The 25,603-nt window shown below is 38.3% G+C and overlaps 1 protein-coding gene and 1 long non-coding RNA gene across 5 annotated transcripts in view; one reads left to right on the forward strand and one right to left on the reverse strand.

Annotated features, from left to right (window-relative positions):
- OXR1 (oxidation resistance 1) overlaps positions 1 to 25,603 on the forward strand; it is a 303,412-nt gene that overhangs the window by 146,111 nt on the left and 131,698 nt on the right. Inside the window, exon 2 of one of the 4 annotated variants that reach the window (XM_054656937.2) lies at positions 8,360 to 8,457. The exons of the other annotated variants lie outside the window; for them this stretch is intronic. Within the exon in view, the coding sequence (XP_054512912.1) occupies positions 8,424 to 8,457 (34 nt within the window). The 5' untranslated portion in view covers positions 8,360 to 8,423. The remainder of the gene's footprint in view (positions 1 to 8,359; positions 8,458 to 25,603) is intronic. 4 annotated transcript variants of the gene reach the window in all.
- The window catches only part of LOC134810900 (uncharacterized), a 139,036-nt gene that overhangs the window by 77,798 nt on the left and 35,635 nt on the right, over positions 1 to 25,603 (reverse strand). The gene's annotated exons all lie outside the window — the stretch shown is intronic.

Here is a 25,603-nt window from a genome sequence, read left to right on the forward strand (position 1 = left end):
TCTCACTCTGTCTCAAAAAAACAAACAAACTTATGAAGAGCCCTGCCATCAAGGAGCTTACAATCCAGTACTAATAAATAATAAATTTATCAGCAAATTAGAAGGAAATGAGTGCAATGGAAGAAGTAAAATTGAAGCAGGTTAAGAGGGATCAAAAATAGAGGGTGTACACATTGTATTTTTAGAGAGGTCAGAGTGGGCCTTGGTGACTTTTCAGCAATGACTTATAGAGAGGAGGTTGGTGTTTTTTTAATTGACTTTCCCACTCCATAGAGTCAATGGTTCTTTCCATTTATCCAAGTAGTATACGTTAAATGGTAAAGAACTAGTACGTGGATGGGGCTGGGTGCGGTGGCTCACGCCTGTAATCCCAGCACTTTGGGAGGCTGAGACGGGTGGATCATGAGGTCAGGAAATCAAGACCATTGTGGCCAGCATGGTGAAACCCCATCTCTACTAACAATACAAAAATTATCTGGGCGTGGTGGTGCGCACCTGTAGTCCTAGATACTCAGGAGGCTGAGACAGGAGTATGGCTTGAACCTGGGAGGCGGAGGCTGCAGTGAGCTGAGATCGCACCACTGCACTCCAGCCTGGGGACAGAGCGAGACTGCACCTCAAAAACAAACAAACAAAAGAACTAGTACGTGGTATGTACAGCTCATAGAACACATCTTTAAAACAAAGAGGGAAAGTGCTATGGTCTGAATGTTTATGTCTCCCCAAAATTCATATGCTGAAACCCTAAACCCCAAGACGATGCTGTTCAAAGGTGAGCCTTTGGGGGGGTGATTAAGTCATGGGGGCAGAGGCCTCATAAATGGGATTAGTGTCTTTACAAAATAGGCTCAGGAGAGACCCCGTCACTCCTGTGAAGTTAGAGTGAGATGATGTCTGCCTGTGAGAAAGCAGGCTCCTTCCAGAACCTGCAGGCACCTTGATCTTGGAATTCTCAGCCTCCAGAATCATGAGAAATAGATTTCTGTTCTTTTTAAGCCACAATCATTTTATGATATTTTTGTTATAGCAGCCTGAATGGACTAAGAAAGGAAGACAAATTTAACACAAACAGTTCTACAAAATAAACTGCTTAAAGAATATCTGTTTTGGGTATTTTATATTTGTACAATAAGGGAAAGGACTATTTAAAAAATAGTTTTCTCTCAATCTTTTAGCTTGCAAAGTTCTTCTCACACATTTTTATTTGATGTTCATTATAACTCATTGAGACAGGTGGAATTATTTCCATATTCTAGGTGAAAAGATGAAGCTTACAGGTTTGCTTAAGTTACTCCCCCTTAAGCGATTCCACATTGCCCCTCGGATTCCCCATTCCCCAGATCTCTGATCACTATTCACAAGGCCCTTCACGATCTGGCTTCTGCTTCATTTCCACAGCATCTTTTGCTAATTTCCTCTTTACTGCCCACACTCCCCCAATATCTAGCTACTTCCTTTCACTATTTGCTAAGCTCTCCCTTTCTTGCCTTTGGACTTTTGCACATACTATTTTTTGTCACCTCCTCTGGCCACCCTCTAAAGATTATCCCAGTCTCCACTTGGGCATCATTTATTTCCCAGTGCTAGAACCTCTCATACAAAATCATCTGAGTCCAGGGCCTTCCCCCTGTTCCACAGGCACCTCCTGGCCACTATAGTTTCTCTCAATATTTCTCCTTTAGAGTCCTACATGATGGTCCCCACCCCTCATCCAAACCTTTTAAACTTGTGGAGGAGCTTGAAGCTTAGATAGGGTGAAATCCGTAATCTAGGTCAGCCTTTTCTCCCCTTTTTGAATTTTTTTCTTGACCTTTCAAGATGAGAGATTAGTGGCTTAACACATGGCTTCTCTGCAAGTTTAATGTCTTATAAGGTATCTCCTTCAGACTCACTTCTGCTAACTTCAGTTTTTCCTGCCAGGTGCTTCCTGTCCTTATCACAGCTCTATCACTACAGGAGGAAAGGTAACTCCTGCCTCTCTTTCTGTGGGCCTCTCTAAAACTCCTCCAGTTTTGATAATAACTTACCAATCAATGTCTGGCAATTTCACAGTTCTGCTGCGATTGTCCTCCCTGCTTCCTCTGTGGAAGCAAGCCCAGTGTGCTCACTGTGGTTTGATTCCTGCTTTCAGGAACCGACATGTCCAAAATTCAAAAGACAACTGTTTTTAAGCTACGTATTATATAAGCTGTATAGTAATTCTAACTAATGCCTTTTAATATTTTTGGAAAGTTTACAAATATCCATAGAAAACAGAAGTCATGAGCTGAACAATTGCTAATTTTGAAGTGATTAATATTCATATTTACATAGTCCAGTTGGAATACATTCAGGATGAAATTTTAGTATAAACTTCACCATTGAACAATATCTTCAAAAACTTAATCTCACAAGTGAGGGATATTTTGCCTCAGAAAAAAAATAAAATAAAATAACAGGAGGCCCCTGATATTTTAAGCAAATATAATTACCTGAAATAGAGGCTGAATTTGTAAAGAATTATTTCTCGTGTCCTTAATTTTAAAAAGTATTACCTTCAGGTTTCATTTGATAAAACTTGGGAAATTATTTTAAAAATTAGCTTTTATTTTGGAGAAAATTATAAACACATAAGAAAGAGGGGACATTGTAGACAAGTTCAGTGGCTTCACTTAGTAGGCCTCATTTCATTTAAGGAGGCTAGCTGAAAGGCAAATGTGAGGATGACATTGCCTCCTTCTCATGCACAATGAGTAGTTTTCTTTCTCCCCAGTTGCTATTTATTACTGAAAGATGAAAATGTCAGTATTTCTTTTAACAGAAGCTAATGCAGCACCTCAGATGGTGAAAACTGGTGGCAGGACACAAAGTTACTCAACCAGAGTAGTTTAAAAGTGTGCACTTTTAAAACCAAATGTAATTGTAACTCAGTGGTCAAAAATGAAAAAGGATGCTGAGCCTGAATTCAATATTTCATGATTAGAGAGACTTCTTACTATATATATTTTTTCCTTCTAATGTCTGACCTGGATCATATTTATTCCTCAACCAGGAACAAAAGGAGATTCTTTAATTTTCTTTTGATCCACATGTGTATTGGATTGTTGTCAAATTTCTTACTGGAAAAGGTTAGGTTAATATTTTGATAACAGATAAAATCTTCAAAGTAAGCCAGAAGCTTAAGTAATGCAAGTTAGATTTCATGTGCTAGAATGTCAAGGATAAAGCGGAGAGGAAGGATTTGCAAGTCATCCATAAAATGATTATCCTTAGTGTAAAGTTTATATTCCTTCATGCCAACAACTCTTTTAACGTATTACCTTGTCCTTTATATTCAGGTGCCAGAAGAAACCTTAGAGCAGCAGTCCCCAACCTTTTCGGTATCAGGGACCAGAGAGACCATTTTTCCGGGGACCTGGGGTAGGGGTATTGGGGGTTGGGGAGATGGTTTCTGGATGAAACTGTTCCACCACAGATGATCAGGCATTAGATTCTTATAAGAAGTGTGCAACCTGGATCCCTCACATGTGCAGTTTATATAGGGTTGATGCTTCTATGAAGATCTAATGCTGCCGGTGATCTGACAGGAGGCAGAGATCAGGCAGTAATGCTCACTTGCCCACTGCTCATCTTCTGCTTTGCAGACTGGTTCCTAACAGGCCAAGGGCCAGTACCAGTCTGTGGCCCTAGGGTTGAGGACCCCTGCCTTAGAGAGTCCAAGAGTAGCAAACCCATATACTTATTTGGGGCCAAGCAGTTACAATGGATGAGCATATCTGTCACTTGTAAGTAATAGGAGTAATGGAAACCATGGGAATTTGAGAGCATATGTCCTATTTAAAGATATTCAAATCAACTTAAAAATAAATGTTGTGCCTTCCATGCAAAGTCCATCCACAAACCCAATGTGGCCTGTGGCTCTCCAGTTTTCTCCCCTTACAGTTTAGCCCAGCCTAGACTACAGTTTCTTCCAACCTCTCATCCAAGGCCTAGGTTCTTTCTTGAGCACTCCTACCAGTGGCCATTCAGCTTCTGTTTGAGCAATTCCAGTTGCAAGAATTTTGGGGGACTGTCAAGTCCTTTGCCAATCATATTAGTGGTGGTAGTGATGGTAGTATCTTTTGTGCTTTAGGATAAAATCAGAACAGATTAGTGAGCTTTAACAGTAGATTGCTCTGACCAACAAGGATCCAATGGACCTCTTTTTGTTTTGTGATTGTTCCTTGAGACTCTGTCCCTGTTGAGGATTATAATGCTTTGTTTCATGGAAGATATAGTCAGTTCCAGAACTGTACAATGTGATCTTACTTTTTCTTATATTATTCCAAGTTTACTTCTATGGCTCATGTCATATAGGCTGATCTCAGAAGGGCCTGTTTGCCATTAGCATTGGTTCACCCCATCGCATACTTACTGACTGATTTCTTCATGCTAGGCACTGTCTAATTACTGGGATACAGGAGACAAAAGGTCATAAAGGGCTATCCTTTCCTGGGGCTTACATTTTAGTTAGGGAAGTAAATACAATCAAGAAAACAAAAACATGGTAATTAAATGTTCTAATAAATTCTCTGAAGGAAATAGAGGCTGGAGGAGGGAGGCAGGAGGTAGCCAGATCATGCAGCCTAGTAGACTTCCAGGCTATTAGGAGTTTGGAGTATTGTAAGAAAATAGTGAGAAGCCACTGAAGGATTTTAAGCAGAATAACTGATCTTAGGGCACTGTTTGCAAAGTGAGAACACTAACATATATTCAGCGTAGAAATTTGAGAAAATACCCAAAAAAGTTAAAAAGAATATCCATTATGCAAGAGACCATTACCCAGAGACAAGTCTGGTGTAGGATGGGAGGTATGGTAGCCAGAATTCTAAAATGGCTCCTGTCTTTATCTGTTCCGGCTGCTAAAACAGAATACCACAGACTGAGTAGCTTAAACAACAAACATTTATTTCTCACAGTTTGGAAGCTGGGAAGCCCAAGACTGAGGCGCAAGCAGATCTGGGTCTGGTGAAGCACTCCAGCTGGCTTGTAGAAGCCATCTTTTCCTTGTATCCTCACATGGAGAGAGCCCGGGCCCTTCCATCTAATATACTAGAAGGACACTAATTCCCTCATGGGTTCCACCCCCATTTCCTAATATAACCATGATTTTACCTTCTAAAGGCTCCGTCTCCTAATATTATCCTATTGGATTTGTGTTTGGGTTTCCATATATGAATTCTGGGGAGTCACAAACAGGCGGTTCATCACAGTTCCCAAGATTCCCATCCTCTGGTGTGCATTCCCTGTGTACTCTTTTCCTCCTGCCTATGGGAATGTGAACATGAATAAGATTTATCATTATTTTGATTAGGTTACATTATGTAGCAAAGGTGAAAGGATTTTTTAGAAATGTAATTAAAGTGTTTGATCAGTTATATTAAGTTTTTTAAGAAGATTATCCTGTGTGGGCCTGACCTAGTCAAGGGAGCCCTTTAAAAGAGGCTCTAGAGGTCAGAGACAGAAGTCAGAGAGATTCAGAGCAGTAGATGCGCTTTACTGTTGGCTTAAAGAAAATTGCTGTGTAGAGAAACCCAAGTGGCAAGAACTGATGGGTGACCCTTCATTGCTGAGGGCCTCACTCCTACAACCGAAAGGAAATGTGTTATGACGCCCAGTGATCTTGAAGAGGCTCAGATCTGAGATTGCAACCCAAGCCAACACCTGGATTTCAGCCTAGTGAGAACCTGAATAGAGAACCCAGGAAAGCCATGCCAGGATTCCTAGCCCACAAAACCGTGGGTAGTAAATTGTGAGAGAATAAATAATTGTTTTTTCTAAGCCACTAGATTTATAGTAATTGTTGCACAGCAATAGCAAACTCATACAAAGGGAATGACATGATTTTCTCTGTAACCAAACTGACTGGAGAGGGACAAGAGTAGAGGCCATTGAGAAAGTCACCGTCGTGGTCTAGGCAAAAGATAAGCATGGCCTGGAGTGGCTTGGAAAGAAGTAGACAGACTTTGAATTATGTTTTGGAAGTGAAACAGGGCTAGCTAGCTGATAAATACAGTTTGGAGGGTGAAAGAAATGAAATCGTCAAGAATGATTCTTACAACTTTGGTATAAGCAAATGAGTGGATGGTGGTGCTGTCTAGTAAATATTGAAAGAATAGGGAAGGAATATTTTGTTCTGTGGAGTTAACAAGAGTGGCAGAAGATGGTGTTCAGTTTTATTAATATTCTATTTTACCAAATTAGAAGTTAGGTGAACTTCATATACATATGTATGTGTATATATACATGTATATATGTATGCATGTTGTATTACATATGATTATGTGTTTATTTTATAAAAATTATGATGATAGTACATTTATTCATGTTACTTTTTCTCCACTTAACAGTAAAAACATAAATATTAATAATTATAAAATATTCTACCCTGTGCAGTCCCTTATTCCCCTATTGTTTGTTTTTTGTTTTATTTTGTTTTGTTTGTTTTTTGCTTTTATGTTGTCCTAGTGAATATTCTTATCCTTTCAGGTTTATTCAAATGTATTAGATTACCCTTCAGAAAGATGATTTATATTTACATTCCTCATAATGGTATATAAGAAAGCTAGTTGACCCCATTTTCACCACTGGGTATTATTATTTTAAAAGCATCTTTGCCATTTTAAAGGTAAAAAATCTCACTTCTCTATTAATGTTTCATAGCCTGTATATCTTGAAGGTATGCTTCAGTGTTTTGTATTATTTCTTCTTGCCTGGCCTAACATCTCTCACTGTATTTGACGTGCGTATGACTGGAGTCAGGTCCTGTTGTTAGTAAGAATGATGCCATTAAGTCACACATCCTCTGTGATAACATGGGTATTACCTCTGACATTTCTTGAGATTGTATCTAGAATCAGAAAGCCTTGATGTTGTCCTTATATACAAATCAGCTTTTTTCTAAAAACATACAGTGTATAGTTATTTTTATACCTTGCCTATATAAAATAAAAAGCAAAAAAAAAGTCAGTTACATTTTTCATCTGGCTTTTCTGTATTTTTTAAATGGTATATGGTAGATAATACTACCATCTTTTTCAGCTAAAACTATCAAGTAAAACCTCCACAACGTATTTCAAGAATCAGTTATGAGAGGTGTATTAAGTGAATGAGAGTGTGTATTATTTAATAATAGTTCCCTTTGGGTGATGGGTTTATGATGGGTGATTGTTATTTTGTTTTTGTTGCTTTTCTATACTGCCAAAACTTTTAATATGGAACATGTAATTCTCCCTTAAAAAGAAAGGTTTGAATAGAGCTTTAAATTTTAATAAAGAGTACTTTAAGATGTCTTAGAAAGCAAGTCTGTAAAATTGCTTTAAAAATCAAGAACAGGGCCAGGCACAGTGGCTCACACCTATAATCCCAGCAATTTGGGAGGCTGAGGCGGGTGGATCACTTGAGGTCAGCAGTTCAAGACCAGCCTAGCCAACATGGTGAAACCCCCTCTCTACTAAAAATATAAAAATTAGCTGGGCGTGGTGGTGCATGCCTGTAGTCCCAGCTACTCGGGAGGCTGAGGCAGGAGAATCGCTTAAACCCAGGAGGCGGTTGTTGCAGTGAGCCGAGATAGTGCCACTGCACTCCAGCCTGGGCAACAGAGTGAGACTCCATCTCAAAAAACAAACAAACAAACAAAAAACAGAAGCAACCTGAACACTTGCAGGGATTAAATGGGAAAACTTTTTAAAAAGCAGGTGTATACCGTCTATTAACTGTATGCCATAGCACTTGGCCACAAACCAAGTATACTTTTGAAACCCCTAACTAATCTTTAAATATATTTTCAAACACCTTTTAAAAATGTGTCAGGGGCAAAAATGTCAAAAGCATTATGACTCCTATGGGTGAAGGGATAAGCCACAATGCTTGAAGTCAGGGGTCTTGGCTTTCACAGGGAAAGACGGGATTTCACCATGTTGTCCAAGCTGGTCTCAAACTCCTGACCTCAAGTAATCCGCCTGCCTCGGCCTCCCAAAGTGCTGGGATTACAAGCGTGAGCCACCCATAAACAGTATTATTGATATCCTCCAAACCAGATAGGATATTTAGCTTTTTGTAAAATTCCATAGGTATTAAAGCTTGCAGCATTAAAAAGCACTGCTTTTGAACTCTGACAGATGCAGACAATATATCCAGTAACAAAACTGAGTTTCTTTACTAACATATTTTGATAGCGTGACCTTAAACTTGAGACAAAAAGGAGAGAGGAAGAGTTTTATTGAATAAACGTTTCTAGGAAACAGATGCTTAACAAATGGTTGTACAGCTGTTTGCAATAACATGGAAGAAGCCTATCTTTCGATAATTGTGACTAAGTTTTTCTTGTTTGTTCTCCTAGAGTTGTCTGCAAAAAGTTTATGTAATATGCCTGAAGGTTATACTAAGAAGGAAGCATTTCAGAAATGATTGAAGCTGGTTATCTGTGTGCAAAAGCCTGTAAGTGTGTTTGTGTGGGCCTGGGCACGTGTATATGCCTGTGATTCACACATTTCTTTTCACAAAAGATTTGAGGTCACTCAGGATGTCATTCATCCTGGGTAAAAGCCACCTCAGATTATAAGCAGTTAATAGGTCAGATGCTACATAATGCTCTCTTCAACTTAGATTTCTTAAAATCTTACAAGTTGAAGGAGGTGAGAGCCTGGGACTTTTAATTTGCACTGGGGCAAAATCGTTCCTTTGTGCTGAAAACATGTGGCTGACAAGATGCCACTGGGAAAGCCAAGCTTTTTTAGAAGAGTTTGCTGTATAATTCATAAAGATAAAATCTGTAATATTTTATACTTGAAAGCTAAAATTTTTTAAAAAGACATTATCCAAATCAAAACTCTAGCAATTAAAACACATAGATAGGGTATGGTTGACTTTCTGCAATGCTAATCTGGTTTCTGTCTTAGGTCTATTTGTACAGGACAGATATTCTACTTTATTCTCCAACAAGACTCAGCCTGGAGTTGCCTGGTGACCTGCTTTAATTGAGCCAACCACATTCTGTAGGGGAAAAGCCAGGCCAGAAATAGCTAGGATTTAATGGTGAGAACAAAGGCATTCCTAAAATCCTCAAATCTGGGCCTAGCATGGTGGCTCACACCTGTAATTCCAGCACTTTTGGAGGCTGAGGCAGGTGGATCACCTGAGGTCGGGAGTTCCAGACTAGCTTGACCAATATGGTGAAACCCCGTCTCTACTAAAAAAAAAAAAAAAAAAAAATTAGGCGGGCATGGTGGGCGCCTGTAATCCCAGCTACTCAGGAGGCTGAGGTGGGAGAATCACATGAACCCGGGAGGTGGAGGTTGCAGTAAGCCGAGATGGTGCCACTGCACTTCAGCCTGGGTGACAGAGGGAGACCCTGTCTCCAAAAAAAAAAAAAGAAAAAAAAAAAAAGGAAACGCAAAAAACACCTCAAATCTGATATCTCCTGATATCTCCCACTTCCTACTTAGGTTGAAACAACATATGACCTCTCTAAGTCTCTATTTTTATTTTCAATAAAATGTGGATGATAATAATAAAATGTGGATGATAATAATAAAATGTGGATGATAATAATAAAATGTGGATGATAATCCCACCTCACTATGGGATGCAAAGTGTTTACCAGATGTATTATGTTTCCTATTGCAGTTGTAACAAGTCATGCAAAAGTTAGTGGCTTAAAACAAATTTATTATATTAAGTCCCAACATTCTGAAGTCCAAAATGCATCTCACTGGGGCTAAAGTCGAGGTGTCAGTAGGTCTGTGCTCCTTTCTAGAGGCCCTATGGGAGAATCCATTTTCTTGCCTTTTCTAGCTTCTAGAGGCCCCCTACTTTCCCTGGCTCTTGGCCACCTACCATCGTCAAAGCCAGCAATGTCCCAGCAAGTCTTCCTTACAGCATATCACTATGATACTCTTTATTTATTTATTTATTTATTTATTTATTTATTTATTTATTTATTGAGACAGAGTCCCACTCTGTTGCCCAGGCTGGAGTGCAGTGGTGTAATCTCGGCTCACTGCAACCACCACCTCCCAAGTCCAAGTGATTTTCCTTCCTCAGCCTCATTAGTAGCTGAGATTACAGGCATGTGCCATCATGCCTGGCTAATTTTTTTTTTTTTTTTTTTTTTTTTTTGTATTTTTACTAGAAACAGGGTTTCACCATTTTGGTCAGGCTGGCACCAAACTCCTGATCTCAAATGATCCGCCCGCTTCAGCCTCTCAAAGTGCTAGGATTATAGGCATGAGCCACTGCACCTGGCCACTATGATACTCTTGATATCATATGGTAGCTCTTGCTTCCCTCTTCCACTTGGACCTTTTTGATTACAATGGGCCCACCTGGATAATTCAGTATAATTTCCCATCTCACAGTCAGCTGCAACCTTAATTCCATCTGCGTCCTTAATTTCTCTTTGCCAAGTAAGGTAGCATTCACAGATTCCAGGGATCAATACAAGAATATTTTTTAGGGGTCATCATTCTGCCTACCATGTTGGAGTACCTGCTACTAAATAAAAACACCAGGAATGGTAGTTTTTGCTGTTCTTAACCCAAAGGAAGAAAGAGCCCTTCTCTGAATGGTTTTTGTTGTTTAGTTAAGAAAATGCCAGCTGACCAATGTCCCAGAAACCAAATGGGTGTAGAGCCCTAGCATGCTTCATTTCAACACCTTTCACAAACAGTAGTTTTGGCACTTTGCCTACCAAGCTGAAAAACAAAGAGCAGGGTTGTTATGTCTGACCTAAATACACATGGTCTGTAACTTTCCTCTTCTCTCTCCATACCTCTTCCTTTCTTGAAGATATTTTACTGCTGGGGTATCAACTTATTTACATGTAGCTGACTCCTCAGAAGTGGAACTTGAATGCCAGCCATTCTGTCGAGCTTAAAGCACCACAATCCAGCTGTGAGCTAGGCAACTTTCCCCTTATATTTTGTGTGCCTCTGAAAACATCTCCAGAATTCAAATGACCATTTTTGACGTAAGTTATCCCTCCCTCCCCTCTGATTGCAAGGGCAGCACCACTCTTTCTGCCATGCATAAGTCAACATTTGGAGTCAATAGCCCTCTTGTACTAACACTTTCACAGTCCTCTCAAGTAGCCTTCCTCACTGTGCTATCCAAGTTCAAGGATTGCTTACACTTATCTGGACTACAGGCAAAGCCTCAGAACCATCTCCTGCCTTCCTTCACTGATTTGTGTCATCACTCCCTGGAGGTCTCAGGTCCCTCCTTCTCATCTCTTCTTCCTTAAATCGATCCTTCTGCCTTAAATCAGCCCTTCTGCTTAGTATTAAATAAGTCTTTGTCAGCATGCCAAAGGGTGCAGGGAACTATTTTTAAGCAGCCACCATATGCCAGACATTGTTCTTAGACATTTTGCATACATTATCTCATTTAATCCCAACTTAATGCCCTAGCAGGTCGATGTTATTTCCTCTTTCTTTTTCTTTCTTTTTTTTTTTTTTTACTAGTGAGGTAACTGGGACATAGAGAACTTTATGTAATTCAGCCAAACCTACACAGTATGTAGCAAAGAGTTCAGACTCGGCTGTGTCTTTCTTTAAAGCCTCTAGTTTTACCACTACATTAGACCCGTCATTTGACTTTATTTTGAAAGTATCTATTTTATTAGGGTGGGCACTGGGCACTGTGGCTCATTCCTGTAATCTCAGCACTTTGGGAGGCCAAGGCAGGAGTATAGCTTGAGGCTAGGAATTTGAGGCCAACCTGACCAATGCAGTGAGACCCTCATCTCTAAAAAAAAACATTTTTTTTTAAACTGGTCAGGCACGGTGGTATGTGCCTGTAATCCCAGCTATTCAGGAGGCTGATGCAGAAGGATCATTTGAGCCCAGGAGGTCAAGCCTGCAGTGAGCTACGATTGCATCACTAGACTCCAGCCTGGGTTACAGAGCGAGACCCTGTCCTCTGTCTCTAAAAAAGCAAAAAACAAACAAACCAAAACGATGAAAAAAAAATCCATTTTATCAAGGCTTACCTGTCCTCATGTACTTTATGGGCAAATCTTTCAATGGCCTAATGACAAACATATTATGGTTGGGTCATCTTGGTGGTGGTTTCTGTGGGAGGCTAAAGACTGCTATGTGTACTATTTTTTATCAGAGATCTAGTACTGTCAGACATCTGCCTTTGAAGTGGCTTGTGGATTAATCCAGGTACATTTCTCATATTTTTTGAAAAGGATGGGTTCTGAGGGAAGGAAGTAATTTTTCTATATGCGAGAGGCTTTGAGTCACAGTAAGTTAGAGCTCTTGTGGAGGTAAATAATCTTGATAAATCTGTTCTTTGTCATTAGAGATCAACTCTCAGTACCCAGTGACAGGCCCAAACATGCTTTTATTCTTTGACCAAAACACCCACAAAGGAAACAGAAACCAGTTTAGCAACTTTGCAAGTGGGTGCAGAAGTATTCCTATAAATAAAGCTGCTCATTGTGCTTCTCTGGTCATGTTAGGTTTGGAATGCTGATGGGTTTATATCGTCCTACTCTGAATTCTTGGTGACAACATTGTGAATTTAGTTCTAGCTGATGCTTGCTACATTGCATTTTTTAGTATTTGAATTCTGCTACTCCTTAAAGGTGACTGAAATCATAAAGCCCATTTTGTAGAATGAACTTTGTTCCCCACTTATCACTCCACCATATGCTTTCCTGATTGCTTTCTGTTTTTACTTTCTTGAAGAGAGAAAAACATAACATAACTCAATCTTAGTTGATCTTAGTAAAAGGAAGAATGTGTGGGCAGTGGGGCGTGGTGGGTCATGCCTGTAATCCCAGCACTTTGAGAGGCTGAGGGGAGAGGATCGCTTGAGCCCAGGAGTTTAAGACCAGCTTGGACAAAAAAGAGCCCATCTCAAAAAAGTAATAATAATAATAACAACAATAATAATAATAAAAGGAAGAGCACTTCCTGGGCCTTGAGAAGTCTTCTTGCTCACAAAGAAGCATCAAAGCAAGTGCTATATACACAGGAGGTCAGTTTGGGCAACTCTTTTTTAATCACATAGTAGCTTTGCCCTCATGGATTCTAAGTAGATAATAGAAAAGTTGTAAGAAATGGTCTTCAGTAATATAAGGAAATACTCTTTCAAACCTATTACTTTTTTATCGGAAGGAAAATGTAAACAGAATCAACTATTCTACATAGGTCTTAGGTTTTTGTGTAATCGTGAAAACAACATAGCAGAAGAATTAAAACTTTAACCTGAAAATTAAAAGTGCTCTCTGGAGTCATTATTGGGTTAATTGTCAAAGTTAGAATGCAGATGACAGATTACAGAAAAGTATTCCATTCATGTGAAATTTTCCAAAGTTGAAAGTTACACTATGGTTATGTAAAAGACTACCCATATTTATAGGAAATATACATTTCCTATTTAGAGGTAAAGGGCTATGATGCATGTAATTTACACTCAAATGGTTCAATAAGTATATTTGTGTGTGTGGTATGTATATAACACACACACACACACACACACATATTTATGAGAGAAAGAGAACACAAACATAAAGCAAATGGAATAAAGTATGAACAATAGTTGAATATAGGTAAAGAGTATATGTTTTTCCTAAACGATATCAGTTCACATCTATGGGAAGATGATGCTCAAATTTAAATTTCTAGCCCAGAAGATTATCATAAACTCTAGACCCATAAATCCAATTGTTCACTAGTAATATACAGTAAAATATTTCACAGGTGTTTTAAAATCAACCTTTTGATTTTTTTTTTTTTTTTATAATTTACCCCTTTAAGCCAGTTGCCTTCAGTGTTCTTTGGCACCAAACTAGATTCTTTCCTCTCCCTCCCAAGTCCCCACCAACACTGCTACAATCCAAAAATTCTGTCTATTCAACCCTGCAAATTGTCATCAGTTGATCCACTTCTGTCAACCACTGCTGCTATTATTCAGCTTCATATATCACACAGTTTATAATCATCATCTTCTAAGTAGTCCCCTGCATTCAGGATGTGCCTCCTCCAATCCATCTTCTCATTTGCAGCTAATTTCAAATGTTCAAATCTAATCTTGTTCATGCTCTGCTTAAAAGCTGAAGTATCTCTCTGTTACCCTCAGATCAAAATCCAAATCCTCAATATAATTACAATGCATGTGAAGACACTGGTTCTTGCTTATTTTTCTAACCTCATCTCTCTCCTCTCATCCTACCATCGTTTATCCTATCCTGTCTTGTACCATGCCACAGTCTCATTCAACTCCTTTCAGTGGAAGTTCCTCTGGCTGCCAGGCCTCTGCCCATGCTAGTCTCTCTGACTTGAGCACTTTCCTTTTCCCCTGCTCCCAACTACCTGTTCAATACATAATCCTACTTGCCTGACTTACTCTTTCCTCCTTTAAATCCCAACTTAGATGACATTATTCGAAGAAACAATCATGACATCCCAAGTCTGATCCAACCAATAATTAAATGCAAATTTAAAATAAAGTAATAAGATTCTGCCTGTTTTTAAACTAGCATAAAGCATGTACACAGTCCTTCAGTCAATAAGGTTTTCCTTAAATATTTATTAAATATCTGTTCTATGCCCAGCAACTTCTGATTGGGTCATTGAACAGATATTTATTTATTGATCTCCTACAGTGTTCCAGACACTATTCTGGGTGCAGTGAACATTCTTAGAACTTAGATTCTAGTAGAGGTGACTAATCACAAACAATGAGATGGGTAGTATCAGTTAGTGATAAGTGGTACGAAGAAGAAACTTGTATAGGGTGCTGACCTAGATACAGTAGTCAGAGAACACCCCTCCAAAGAGGAGGTATGTAAGTTGGGACCTAAATAGAATGGAAGAGCAAGGGCTGGCCAATGTCTGGGGAAGAGCATTCTAAGAAAAGAGAAACTGCAAGTGCAAAGGCTTTAAGACAGGAGCATGCTTGGTGCATTCAAGGACCAGAAAAGAGGCCTGTCTGTGTTCAACTCGGTGAGCAAGATGTGTTGGTGGAAAGGAGTCCTGAAGGCCAGAACCTGGAGTGTTGAGCAGTGAATGTGCTTTGTCAGGTTCAGTTTAACTCTGTACGCATTTCATTTGTCCTAATAACTTTGTGAGTGAATGGAGAACACAAACTGGGCTGCATTTTGTATGGAGGTCAAAGGTGATCGAAAGAGAGCATCTCTAGTAAAAAGTTATTTCCCTAAGGGTTAAAGATTGAGAATTGGATAGACCCTGGAGAACCAGAAGGGTGATGTCAGAAAGGTAGAAGTAAGTAGATCAAAGTGTTTGTCCCACGCAAATTGGCAGTGCTTGTCAGAGTGTCTTGGCATCTAATTTCTCCCCTCTGCCCTTTCCCACCCCCATTCATTCCTAACTGTTCCAAAATTAACTTAGAACATCTTTATTCTTTGCCAGCATTAGGTGGGGATGGAGAGTCCTGTTGCCTGTAAACAGCAGTGACTTTTGTAAGGAAGTATAACACATTGTTTAAAAAAATAAAATAATGAATTCAGTTTTTACATCAGTTTTCGGCACAGTGGCCTAAATAGACCAAATGTAGCATACTTTTAATTTCTATACCTTTGTATGGTAAAAACACATAAAAACAAACAAAAAAAATAGGTCGTTCTGTTTTTCGTGAGAACTGCCTTATTTCCAGGATTAATTCTGTATGACTGAGAGAGCTTGAATTATTTCCAAAAGGATAGCTTTGCATTTTCTTTTCTTGTTAATCAGTCTCTACTCATTTCATAATTTTCTCCTTCAGTTTTTTTTTTTTGTATTTCAGCTTTGCTTTTTCCCTTTTCTCATGTTCATACCTTAAAGATTGTCTACCTTTTGTAGAAAAAAATATTATTCTGATAGGAATACTTTTTAAAATTTGTGTGAAAGAAATGTAAATACTTATATAAGATAGAAAGGAAACTGGAGAAGAAAATAATATGGAAATGAAATAGTATATATAAGGCATATAGGTTAAGTCCAGTGAAACTGTATAAGGTAAACATATACACTATTAAGCAGTCTCCAAAGCATGATTGATGTAAGTACCTAAACAATAACTTTATATAATTTTGGGGGGTATAATAACCTTCATATATAACTTGTTACATATGTATCATTCATTTTCTTCAGATGACTTTTTAATAGAAGCTTGAAATTCAAGCTCAAAACTCATTTCTTATTATGATCTGAGAATTTTTTCTTTAATTCATTTCCTTTCTGCATCTCTTTTGACAATTTTGTATTTTCTAAGTCAGATAGTTAAGAAAGTCTTTTTTTTCAGGAGTTCATCATAATGCATTTCTATATGTTTAGGACTGTATTAACATTGTTTATTTTGACAGAGCAGGCAAAATGTGAAATACCTACATACACTTTTATGGCTCTCACTTCTTGAAAATTTTAAAGCATTTATTGAGTATTTATTACATTCCAAGTACTATTCTAAGTATCTTACATGTATTAAATACTTTAATTCTCACACAGCCCTACGAATACTAAGATTCTAGTTTTACAGGTGATGAAACTGAGAGGCAGATGGGTTAAGTAATTGGCCCTACACCTCAAGTCTAGAAAGTGAAGGAACTGAGATTTGAACCCTGGTCAACTATCTTCAGAATCATAACTGCTCATCACTCTGCAACACGTGCTTTCAGACAAGCGTTAGTCAGTGCAGCTCAGGGAAAACAGGAGGCAAGTTGACTACTTATGCAGATTGCTGAGAAATATAACAGGAGGGAAGAACAGAATGGAAAACATGCTTCTTACCTAATATGAGACATTTTTCCCTAGGGAAAACAGAACTTTGGCTATTTCCCTTCAAGCAGAAGAAAATATGTTCACACAGACGGAAAGAGGAGGAAATGAAAAGAGCTGTTTGGATCAGATGGCTGAATCACCAGTAACCTGAGTGCTTAGCGTAGGCTGCCCTCAAACATATAGTTGCTCATTAAACTTTAATTTTCATTGCATGCTACCTGATCTGGTTTAGTGAAGGCTCTTTTATGCAACCTAAATTTATGGGAATTTTGTGATGTATTTAATTTCCACAAAACCTAACATACTTGATATGTCCTTCTTTTTGAGTCAGAGTTTCGCTCTTGTTGCCCAGGCTAGAGTGCAATGGCACGATCTCGGCTCACTGGAACCTCTGCCTCCCAGGCTCAAGCAAGTCTCCTACCTCAGCCTCCCAAGTAGCTGGAAATACAGGCATGTGCCACAATACCCAGCTAATTTTTGTATTTTTAGTAGAGACAGAGTTTCACCATGTTGGACAGGCTGGTCTCGAACTCCTGACCTCAGGTGATCTGCCCACCTCGGCCTCCCAAAGTTCTGGGATTACAGGCGTGAGCCACTGCGCCCAGCCTGTTATGTCCTATACGTATCAGCCAACCATAACTGTCAGTATAAGTAGTTCAAAATTTCTCCTAAGAATTACTCTTAAACACCTACTCTCTTCCCCTGAAAATGAGTTAACTACTTAGTAAGTAACCTTTCTCACAGAAAAACTAGATGTTTTCTCTGGAATTCTTTCCCTTGCAGCCATCCCCTGGAAAGCCTTGTTTTAGAACTGACACCATTTATATGGCTTGGCATCTCGACCGCATTTGTTTCCCCATCTGGCACTTCTCGGGGTGAAAGTGTTCATTTTGGTGTTCTGCAGAGTGCATTTTGAGAAACGTGTACACACTACAAGTGAAATTCACATCTCAGGCTAAGACTATACCCTCAGCATTGCAATGTGATATTAGCAAAAGTACTTTTATAATCCTACCTGCCAACAATTCACATCTATAATTAGGAAAACTACATGATTTCAAAATTACCCAAGTCTTGGAAAGGCTTGTTTTTACCATATGTTTTTCTTTTGTAAAAGGTCTATTATTTTCACCATCTTAAAAAAGGTTCAGTTTGATCAAGTTCTAATTATATTCTCAAGCACATTTTTCAATCCCATAAAAATAAATCAATAAACCTAGACATTTAAGTCACATTATCACAACTTGGTCAATCTACATGGTGTGACAACAGATATAAGGAAAGTAGATAAGTCAGCTAGGATATAAAGAACCAACTTACAGTAAAATAAATAACTAAACTAGAAAAAGAATCTAGAATAAAAACTAGAGATGTAGAAGCAAGAGCATTTTTGACTGCCGTAAGTCAGAGCTTCTTAGCAGCCCACATCCCAAAAGTGGTAGATAGCCAATATTTGTCAGAAATGATGTTGACTGTATACCTAGTGGACAGCTCTAAGCACAATTATAAGATTGATTTGGTTTTACAAAAGCTTGAAAGAAGTAAACTTAACTGACCAGTGACTTGAGTCTAGCTCCTATCAGATTCCTAATGAGAGCAAAGAATAAAGAACAAATGGCCAAATATTGGGAAATAGGTATCTTATAGATATGACATATAGATAAATAGATATATTTACTTATATACATACTGTCATATGACCAATTCATAGGTGTGTTTGATATGGCAGTGTGTGTGTGTATGGTTTTATAACTCTCTCATTCATATTCAGACACAATGCAAATGTAGATAGTATTACTATACCATCTATGTGAGATGTAAATATTGTAAAAGCCCTCCTTTGCATATTCCGCAGATGCTAAAAACCACATGTATTTACGTTTTGTTTGGGGTGCTGCTTCTGTGTGTATGAGTTTTATTGTTACATGAAGTCTTGCTTTAAAAAAGAGCCAATTTGGCTGGGCATGGTGGCTTATGCCTGTCATCCTAGCATTTTGGGAGGCCAAGGCTGGTGGATCACTTGAGCTCAAGAGTTCGAGACTAGCCTGGGCAACATGGGGAAAAATAGGCCAGGCGCGGTGGCTCGTGCCTGTAATCCCAACACTTTGGGAGGCCGAGGCAGGTAGATCACTTGAGGTCAGGACTTTGAAACCAGCCTGACCGACATGGTGAAACCCTGTCTCTACTAAAAATACAAAAAAATCAGCCAGGCGTGGTGGCACATGCCTGTAGTCCCAGCTACTTAGGAGGCTGAGGCAGGAGAATCACATGAACTCAGGAGGTAGATGTTGCAGTGAGCCAAGATTGCGCCACTGCACTCCAGCCTGGGCAACAGAGTGAGACTCCATCTCAAAAAAAAAAAAAAAAGAAAAAAAGATGGCCGGGATGGTGGCAAGCACTTAAAGCCCCACAGCCCCAGTAAGTCCCGAGGCTGAGGTGGGAGGATGGCTTGAGCCCAGGAGGCAGAAGTTGCAGTAAGCTGAGATCAGACTGCTGCACTCCACTCTTGGCAACAGAGACAGAATCTGCCTCAAAAAAAAAAAAAAAAAAAGGAAAAAAATGCCAATTCATTTTTGCTTTCTACCTGCTGCTGTTGTTTTCCAGAAGTCTGCAGCTATGCTGAATGATTTGAACAGGAACATCAAGGCATCTTCAAAACATTTCTGCTCTCTCCTTATGCTCACCATATAAAGCTGCAAGGAAACATTGTGTCATTAATTTTCTATACATAGCGTGCTTGGCAAATCTTGGAGAATAAGCAACATCTCCCAGGGTGGTTGTGTGCATAACGTGAGAATATTCGTTGAAGCACTTTGTAAACGATAAAACATTACACATAGTAAGTCATTGTTATCATTAGCATTACTTTAATGTAGTAGAATGGAATCCAGGACTGGAATAAGCCATTCATGTCACTAAGGAAGAGAATGCAAATTAATATCCAATGAAACACCTTCTTTTTTTTTTTTTTTTGAGACGGAGTCTTGCTCTGTCTCCCAGGTTGGAGGGCAGTGGCAATGGCGCGATCTCAGCTCACTGCAAGCTCCGCCTCCCAGGTTCACGCCATTCTCCTGCCTCAGCCTCCTGAGTAGCTGGGACTACAGGTGCCCGCCACCATGCCTGGCTAATTTTTTGGATTTTTTTTTTTTTTTTTTTTTTTTTTTTTTTTTTTTTAGTGGAGACAGGGTTTCATCAAAGTGCTGGGATTACAGGTGTGAGCCACCGTGCCCAGCCAAACACCTTCTTATAGCAGAGTACCAGGAGCTTAACTAGAAGTTTTACATAAGTTATCTCATGTATTGAACAGCATTCATAGGAAATACTGGAACTCTTAAAGGAACCAAATAGAGTTTGTATTGAATACAAATGTAGCTCCATAGAGAAGATTAGACATCATGAATTTTCATTTGAGAATGAATCATCTTGCCAATTTATATCATTTTCCTGCAAAAGCTTATTGGCTTGGTCATGTACTTTACTAGTCAATGACCAGTTATTACGGAATTGTCAGAACTTGGCCAAGACCATAAGCTCTATATTACATGCAAAATCTTAGTATTATTACTATTTATACAACTTCAGCGTTGTGAACTGGTGGCACCATGAACTCCATTTTCTTCATGATCATTGTCACTTCATCACCTTGTACTAACTCTGCACGTGGTTTTTGACAATTTGTTTATCTTTTAAATTTACCCCTGAAGCCCACCTGTTTGGGCATCCATTAGTTCTTAGACTCACGAAGATCTTTACCCACTGACTTGACATTGTCTGTTCTTAATGGTTGTGATCTCTGCCCTCAAATAAAATATGATGTTACAGTTTGTATATATCTCAGTGAGTTGCTGTTGAAGGGTCTCATAAAAATGTGATGACAGGGAAGAAGGAAAGGCAGATTTCCACCACAATCCTCTCCAGGATTCTAAAGTTTAAGGACATAAACAGTAAGTCAGAAGCAGCTGGGCTATAGGTGCTGCCCTTTACTTCTACTGGGATAACAGGGAATGTGGATTAAAAGGGGGCTAAGGGCTCATGCCTGTAATTCCAGCATTTTGGGAGGCCAAGGTGAGTGGACCACCTGAGGTCGGGAGTTCAAGACCAGCATTGACAACATAATGAAACCCCATCTCTACTAAAAATACAAAAATTAGCCAGGCATGATGGCGTGTGCCTGTAGACCCAGCTCCTTAGGAGGCTGAGGCAGGAGAATGGCTTCAACCTGGGAGGCAGAGGTTGCAGTGAGCTGAGATGAAGATGGCGCCACTGTACTCCAGCCTGGGTGACAGAACAAGACTCCATCTCAAAAAAAAAAAAGGGGGGTGGGTGCTAAGTACAAAGAAGGAAGTTATTACTACTTTTATCCATTCTTTTAATTACTAAGCAGTTAGTGCTGTTGTGTGGACTTTCTTCTTTCCCTCCTAGGGAAAAAAGACTAAAAGAAATAACTATAATGCAAAGCAGTGTGAACTATATCCATTATGATGCAATTGGAAGTTCTGGATGCAAAACATCAAAATTATGTTCTAACAATGGCTAGCAATATTTACATATCTATAAAGGTACAGAACACTAGCCTGGTTCATACTCAGCTTATCAAATCTTCTACCTGTTGTTGCTATTAGGACTATAAAATAGAGACTTGTTAAAGGTGGCCATGCCATTTATTTACTTTATGATAAGAAATTGTACAGAGGCTAGATATTGAGTCTTGTGATCTCACTCCATGATAGACTTTACAGTGTCAACTTAGTAACGTGTCATACAGAGCATGTCATCGTCACCGTTTCTAAAATGTTCAGTGAGCCAAGAGCAAGTCCACAGTCACAGGGCAGGTACAGTGAGTTTCCTGTGTGCAGAAACAGAAACCTCTGAATCTTGCACACTGCCACCAGGGGTCAGGGACTGGGCTGGAGGAGAAGGCACTCTGGCAGAAAGGAAGTGTTATATTACCCTGAGAAGCACAGGAATCAAAATTCCTGTCTCCTCTTCTTGAAAGCAGCTCACTGCTAGCTGAGCAAGGTTCGAAGGAAGGACCTCAGAAATGTTCTGCCAGCGCAAAGGTATGTGTAAGTGCCCTCTTAGTGGCTTTAAATAAGTTATTTTGGAAAGTCAGATACAGCGGACATTAAAGGGCACACTTTATGTTGCATTTTCAAAGTCCAGATGAGCTGTATGGATCTGTGACGATGCAGTTGGAGGTTCTATAGCTACTGCCTCCAAAATGCAAATGTTTGGTTGGGGAGGTTAGGAGGGATTAAACTGTGTCAGAACACTGAATCTAAATAGAATATCTTTTTAAAAAGACTTCACATGTGTGTAAATTATTTCTCTATGATTTGCTGTAGATACTGCTGCTAATTATGATTCCATAAGTACTCCCAGAAATAGATTCAGACATAATGGTTTTGAGTCTCTTCATGTCCAGTGGCCATTTGTAACAAGTCCTTAGCGATTTATTTTTTATTCATTCATAGGACAACATTTGTCAGTAAGATTTCCATGTTGCCTTACCTTATTCTTCACTCAAAAATTGGCCCTAACTCGGGTAATGGCAGTGATCAAGTCACATGCTCTCACTTTTGTCACCACTGTATTCTGGGTTTCAAAGACTTGTAATTCATTTCATTAAGACTCTCCAAACCATCCCCTTAAACATTTGTTTAAATGTCTCTGTTCTTCATTAGCGTTTTATTACGTTACATTCTCTAGGCTCCAGAAAAACGAGGCAAGAAATAGGAGGATTTTTTTTGCCTTTTTTCTTTTTTTTTGATTGAAGTTTTGGTCAAACAAGCCAAAATAACATTATCATTAAACGGATCAACCTGTACTTTTAAATGGAAGGAATAAAGATATAAAAAGAACTGAGGCGTGTAAGTAACCTCTTTGATTTTTAATGGCATGCAGCAGATGGAATTCATTATTGACTTTAAAAAATGAAATTGCTCTGCATTATTATTTATTTATAGTTTTGCCTTTCAAAAGAAGTAATTACCATTACTAGGTTAGTTTTTCCTCAATCACAAGCAACTGTGTGACAGTATCAGAATGTATAATATACTTTACCACTTATTTAGACATGAGGCTTAATGATGTTGCAGGACATTATCCCTTTTTAAGTTAGTAATAAATTTATGAGCATAATGCACAGCTAAGAGGTTGACTATCTTTTCTTTTTATCTGGGTAATTTCAAAAGCAATTATTTCATATCATAAGACAATTTATTTATGAAATTCTCATTGCTGAAACAAAAGTGTTTTTAATTAGAAATAATCTAATTTCATTTTTCCAGTTCAGCACACAGATACTGTGATGATAATCATAATTTATACAAAATTATCAAGTGAAATGTTTAGGTGATTGGTTTTGAGCCCAAACAATTTTTTAATTTTAATCACAAATTCTAAAACTTTTAAGTCATTGGGGAGGTTGATAACCAGTCATAACAAAATTTAATTTTTAAGCAATGCCAAATATTTAATCAATTATATCTAGTTCAAATTTGAGAGGTACTAAAATTGCCTTTGTAATAAAAAAATACACAAGGAGAAAAATTTTTAGTATTAAACATGGAGCTGTCAACGCTATAAAAATGTATGAACCCCTTTTCAAAGCTGATGTTTTAAGGTATCATTTCATATACAGGACAGCATTTATATTTAATAAGATCAGGAGATTTGGCGTGAGCAGGATTCAGACCACTTTTGAATTTCAATGAAACTCCTGGTTCAATTAGATCCCTCTTCCCATCTTTCTTACCCCTCCCCAGCCCATTCTCCTTTCCCCTTGCTGCTTCTGCCTCTGTATTCCTCTCTCTCCTCCTCCCTCCTATGCCTTATATCCTCTTGGCACTTTTACACTGAGACATCTACAAGTGGATCTGCTGTCTTCAGCAGTGGTCATTGTTGTGAAACTGAAGGGTAGCAATGAATATTTCATATATAGCACTTAAACCTCTTCATCTAGATTATGCATTTTGCTTCATTGTACCCATCCATAGGCACTTAATAAGTGCTTATCGATTGTCTAGTGAGATTGTATTATAACTGATTTTGAGAATTTTCATACCCTCTGCAGTTACTAGTACTATATTTCTTTGATTCTAAGATGTACATTTTTTTCAAATTTTAACTTTTTAAAATCTAAAATCACCTTGTGATCGAGCTGTATTGTGATTTAATTGACAGTTTTTTTTTCCAATCTTTCTTTCTTGGTCATGCATCTCACAATCAGTGGTATCTTAGATTGATGAAATGCAGCAGTGAAAATATATACCTAAGTTTGTGACTTGTATAATATGTTAAAGGCCATATATTTGGAACTTCATAAAGTCTTCTTTTTTCCTTATGTGGCTTATCTGTGGCCAATTTTTGTCTCTCCTCACTACATTCTTCCACTCTGGCTTCCTGGCACTATGGTTCTAACTGTTCTTAGGCCACTGTCTTGACTGAACTCCCTGGAAAATACTCAGAGAATTTTATTAGTAATTACCAATATTCAACTGTAATGAAATGGACAGGGAACAAGTTTTTAAAACTGAAGACCCACATTCAAGTTATGTTTCTGCTCATTAAAAGCTATGTGTATTTAGCAATCTGATAATTATTCCCAGAGCTTCAAATTACACATCTAAAGGAGGAAATAATACAAATAATTTCTTCATCTATGAATTAAGACAATTAGTAAAAAATATTGTACCAGTAAAAATAGTGAAAATGAAATGTGTATGACAGTACTTTTTAAGCCATGAAGGTACTGTTAAATTATAAACCATAAGGATCAACATTAAATGAAACATTATTAGAAATGTGTGAGTAGAAAGTTAGGGAAAGGAAAGAAGGAAAAATTAAATAATTCATTCCAAATTAGAAAGTTTTAAATTATCATTGGAAATGATGATATGACCCATTAACTAGCTTTCTGAATTTAGGGGAGAACCGTGAAATCTATCTTCAGATTATTTCTTGCATATCAGAGTCCTGTCTGTTCTGAACTCCAGTGCTGAATCCATGCCAATCTCTGAGAGCTTGTATCCTTTATTGAATTAGCAAGCCACAACCCACAGTATCTCTGTGGTATTAAAAATAAAAGAGATTACTTAGATTCCCCAGTTCCTTTCCTGCCTTGATTCTTTCCATTTAAAAGTGAGACCCCTGTCTCTACAAAAAATTCAAAACTAACTGGGCGTGGTTGTGCATGCCTGTAGTCCTAGCTACTTAGAAGACTGAGGTGAGAGGATTGCTTGAGTCCGGGAGTTCCAGGCTGCAATGAGCTATGACGGCACCAATTCACTCCAGCCTGGGCAACAGAGTGAGATGCTGTCTCTAAAAAAAACAAAAACAAAAATGAATTGTATTGGTTTTCACAGTTTCAAAAACATTCAATAAGAGTAAAAAAAAAAAAACTTGTTATTATTGCATCTTTAAAAGACAGGATACTTCAATGGCACTTGAAATAGTACTGTTGAATAGAAATTCCATTGCAATAGTAACTATAAAACACAAGATTATCCATTAAAAGTTAATATATTTAGTATATGTGTTACTTTTGAGGATAGGGATACTTTGAAAAGGCAAGAATAAAGAAAAGAAGGAAGTGCCATATTAAAGGCATGTGCAGGTTAAAAGGGGAATTGAAGGAGAGGGAATTCTTAGTCATTACTTGAAAATTATATTTTTCTCCTATACTACATCTGTCAGTGGAAAGTCTAAATCACTTTATTTCCAAAGACCACAAGTTGTGACTCTGACATGAACATTTAATCATATACTGGGGTTTAAAAAATGTTCCCATTTCAATGTATTATTAATAACAACAAACACATCAGGCCCACTTGATGTTAACTGCTATACTTAGT

Source organism: Pan troglodytes, chromosome 7, assembly GCF_028858775.2.
Source record: "Pan troglodytes isolate AG18354 chromosome 7, NHGRI_mPanTro3-v2.0_pri, whole genome shotgun sequence".
NCBI lineage: Eukaryota > Metazoa > Chordata > Mammalia > Primates > Hominidae > Pan > Pan troglodytes.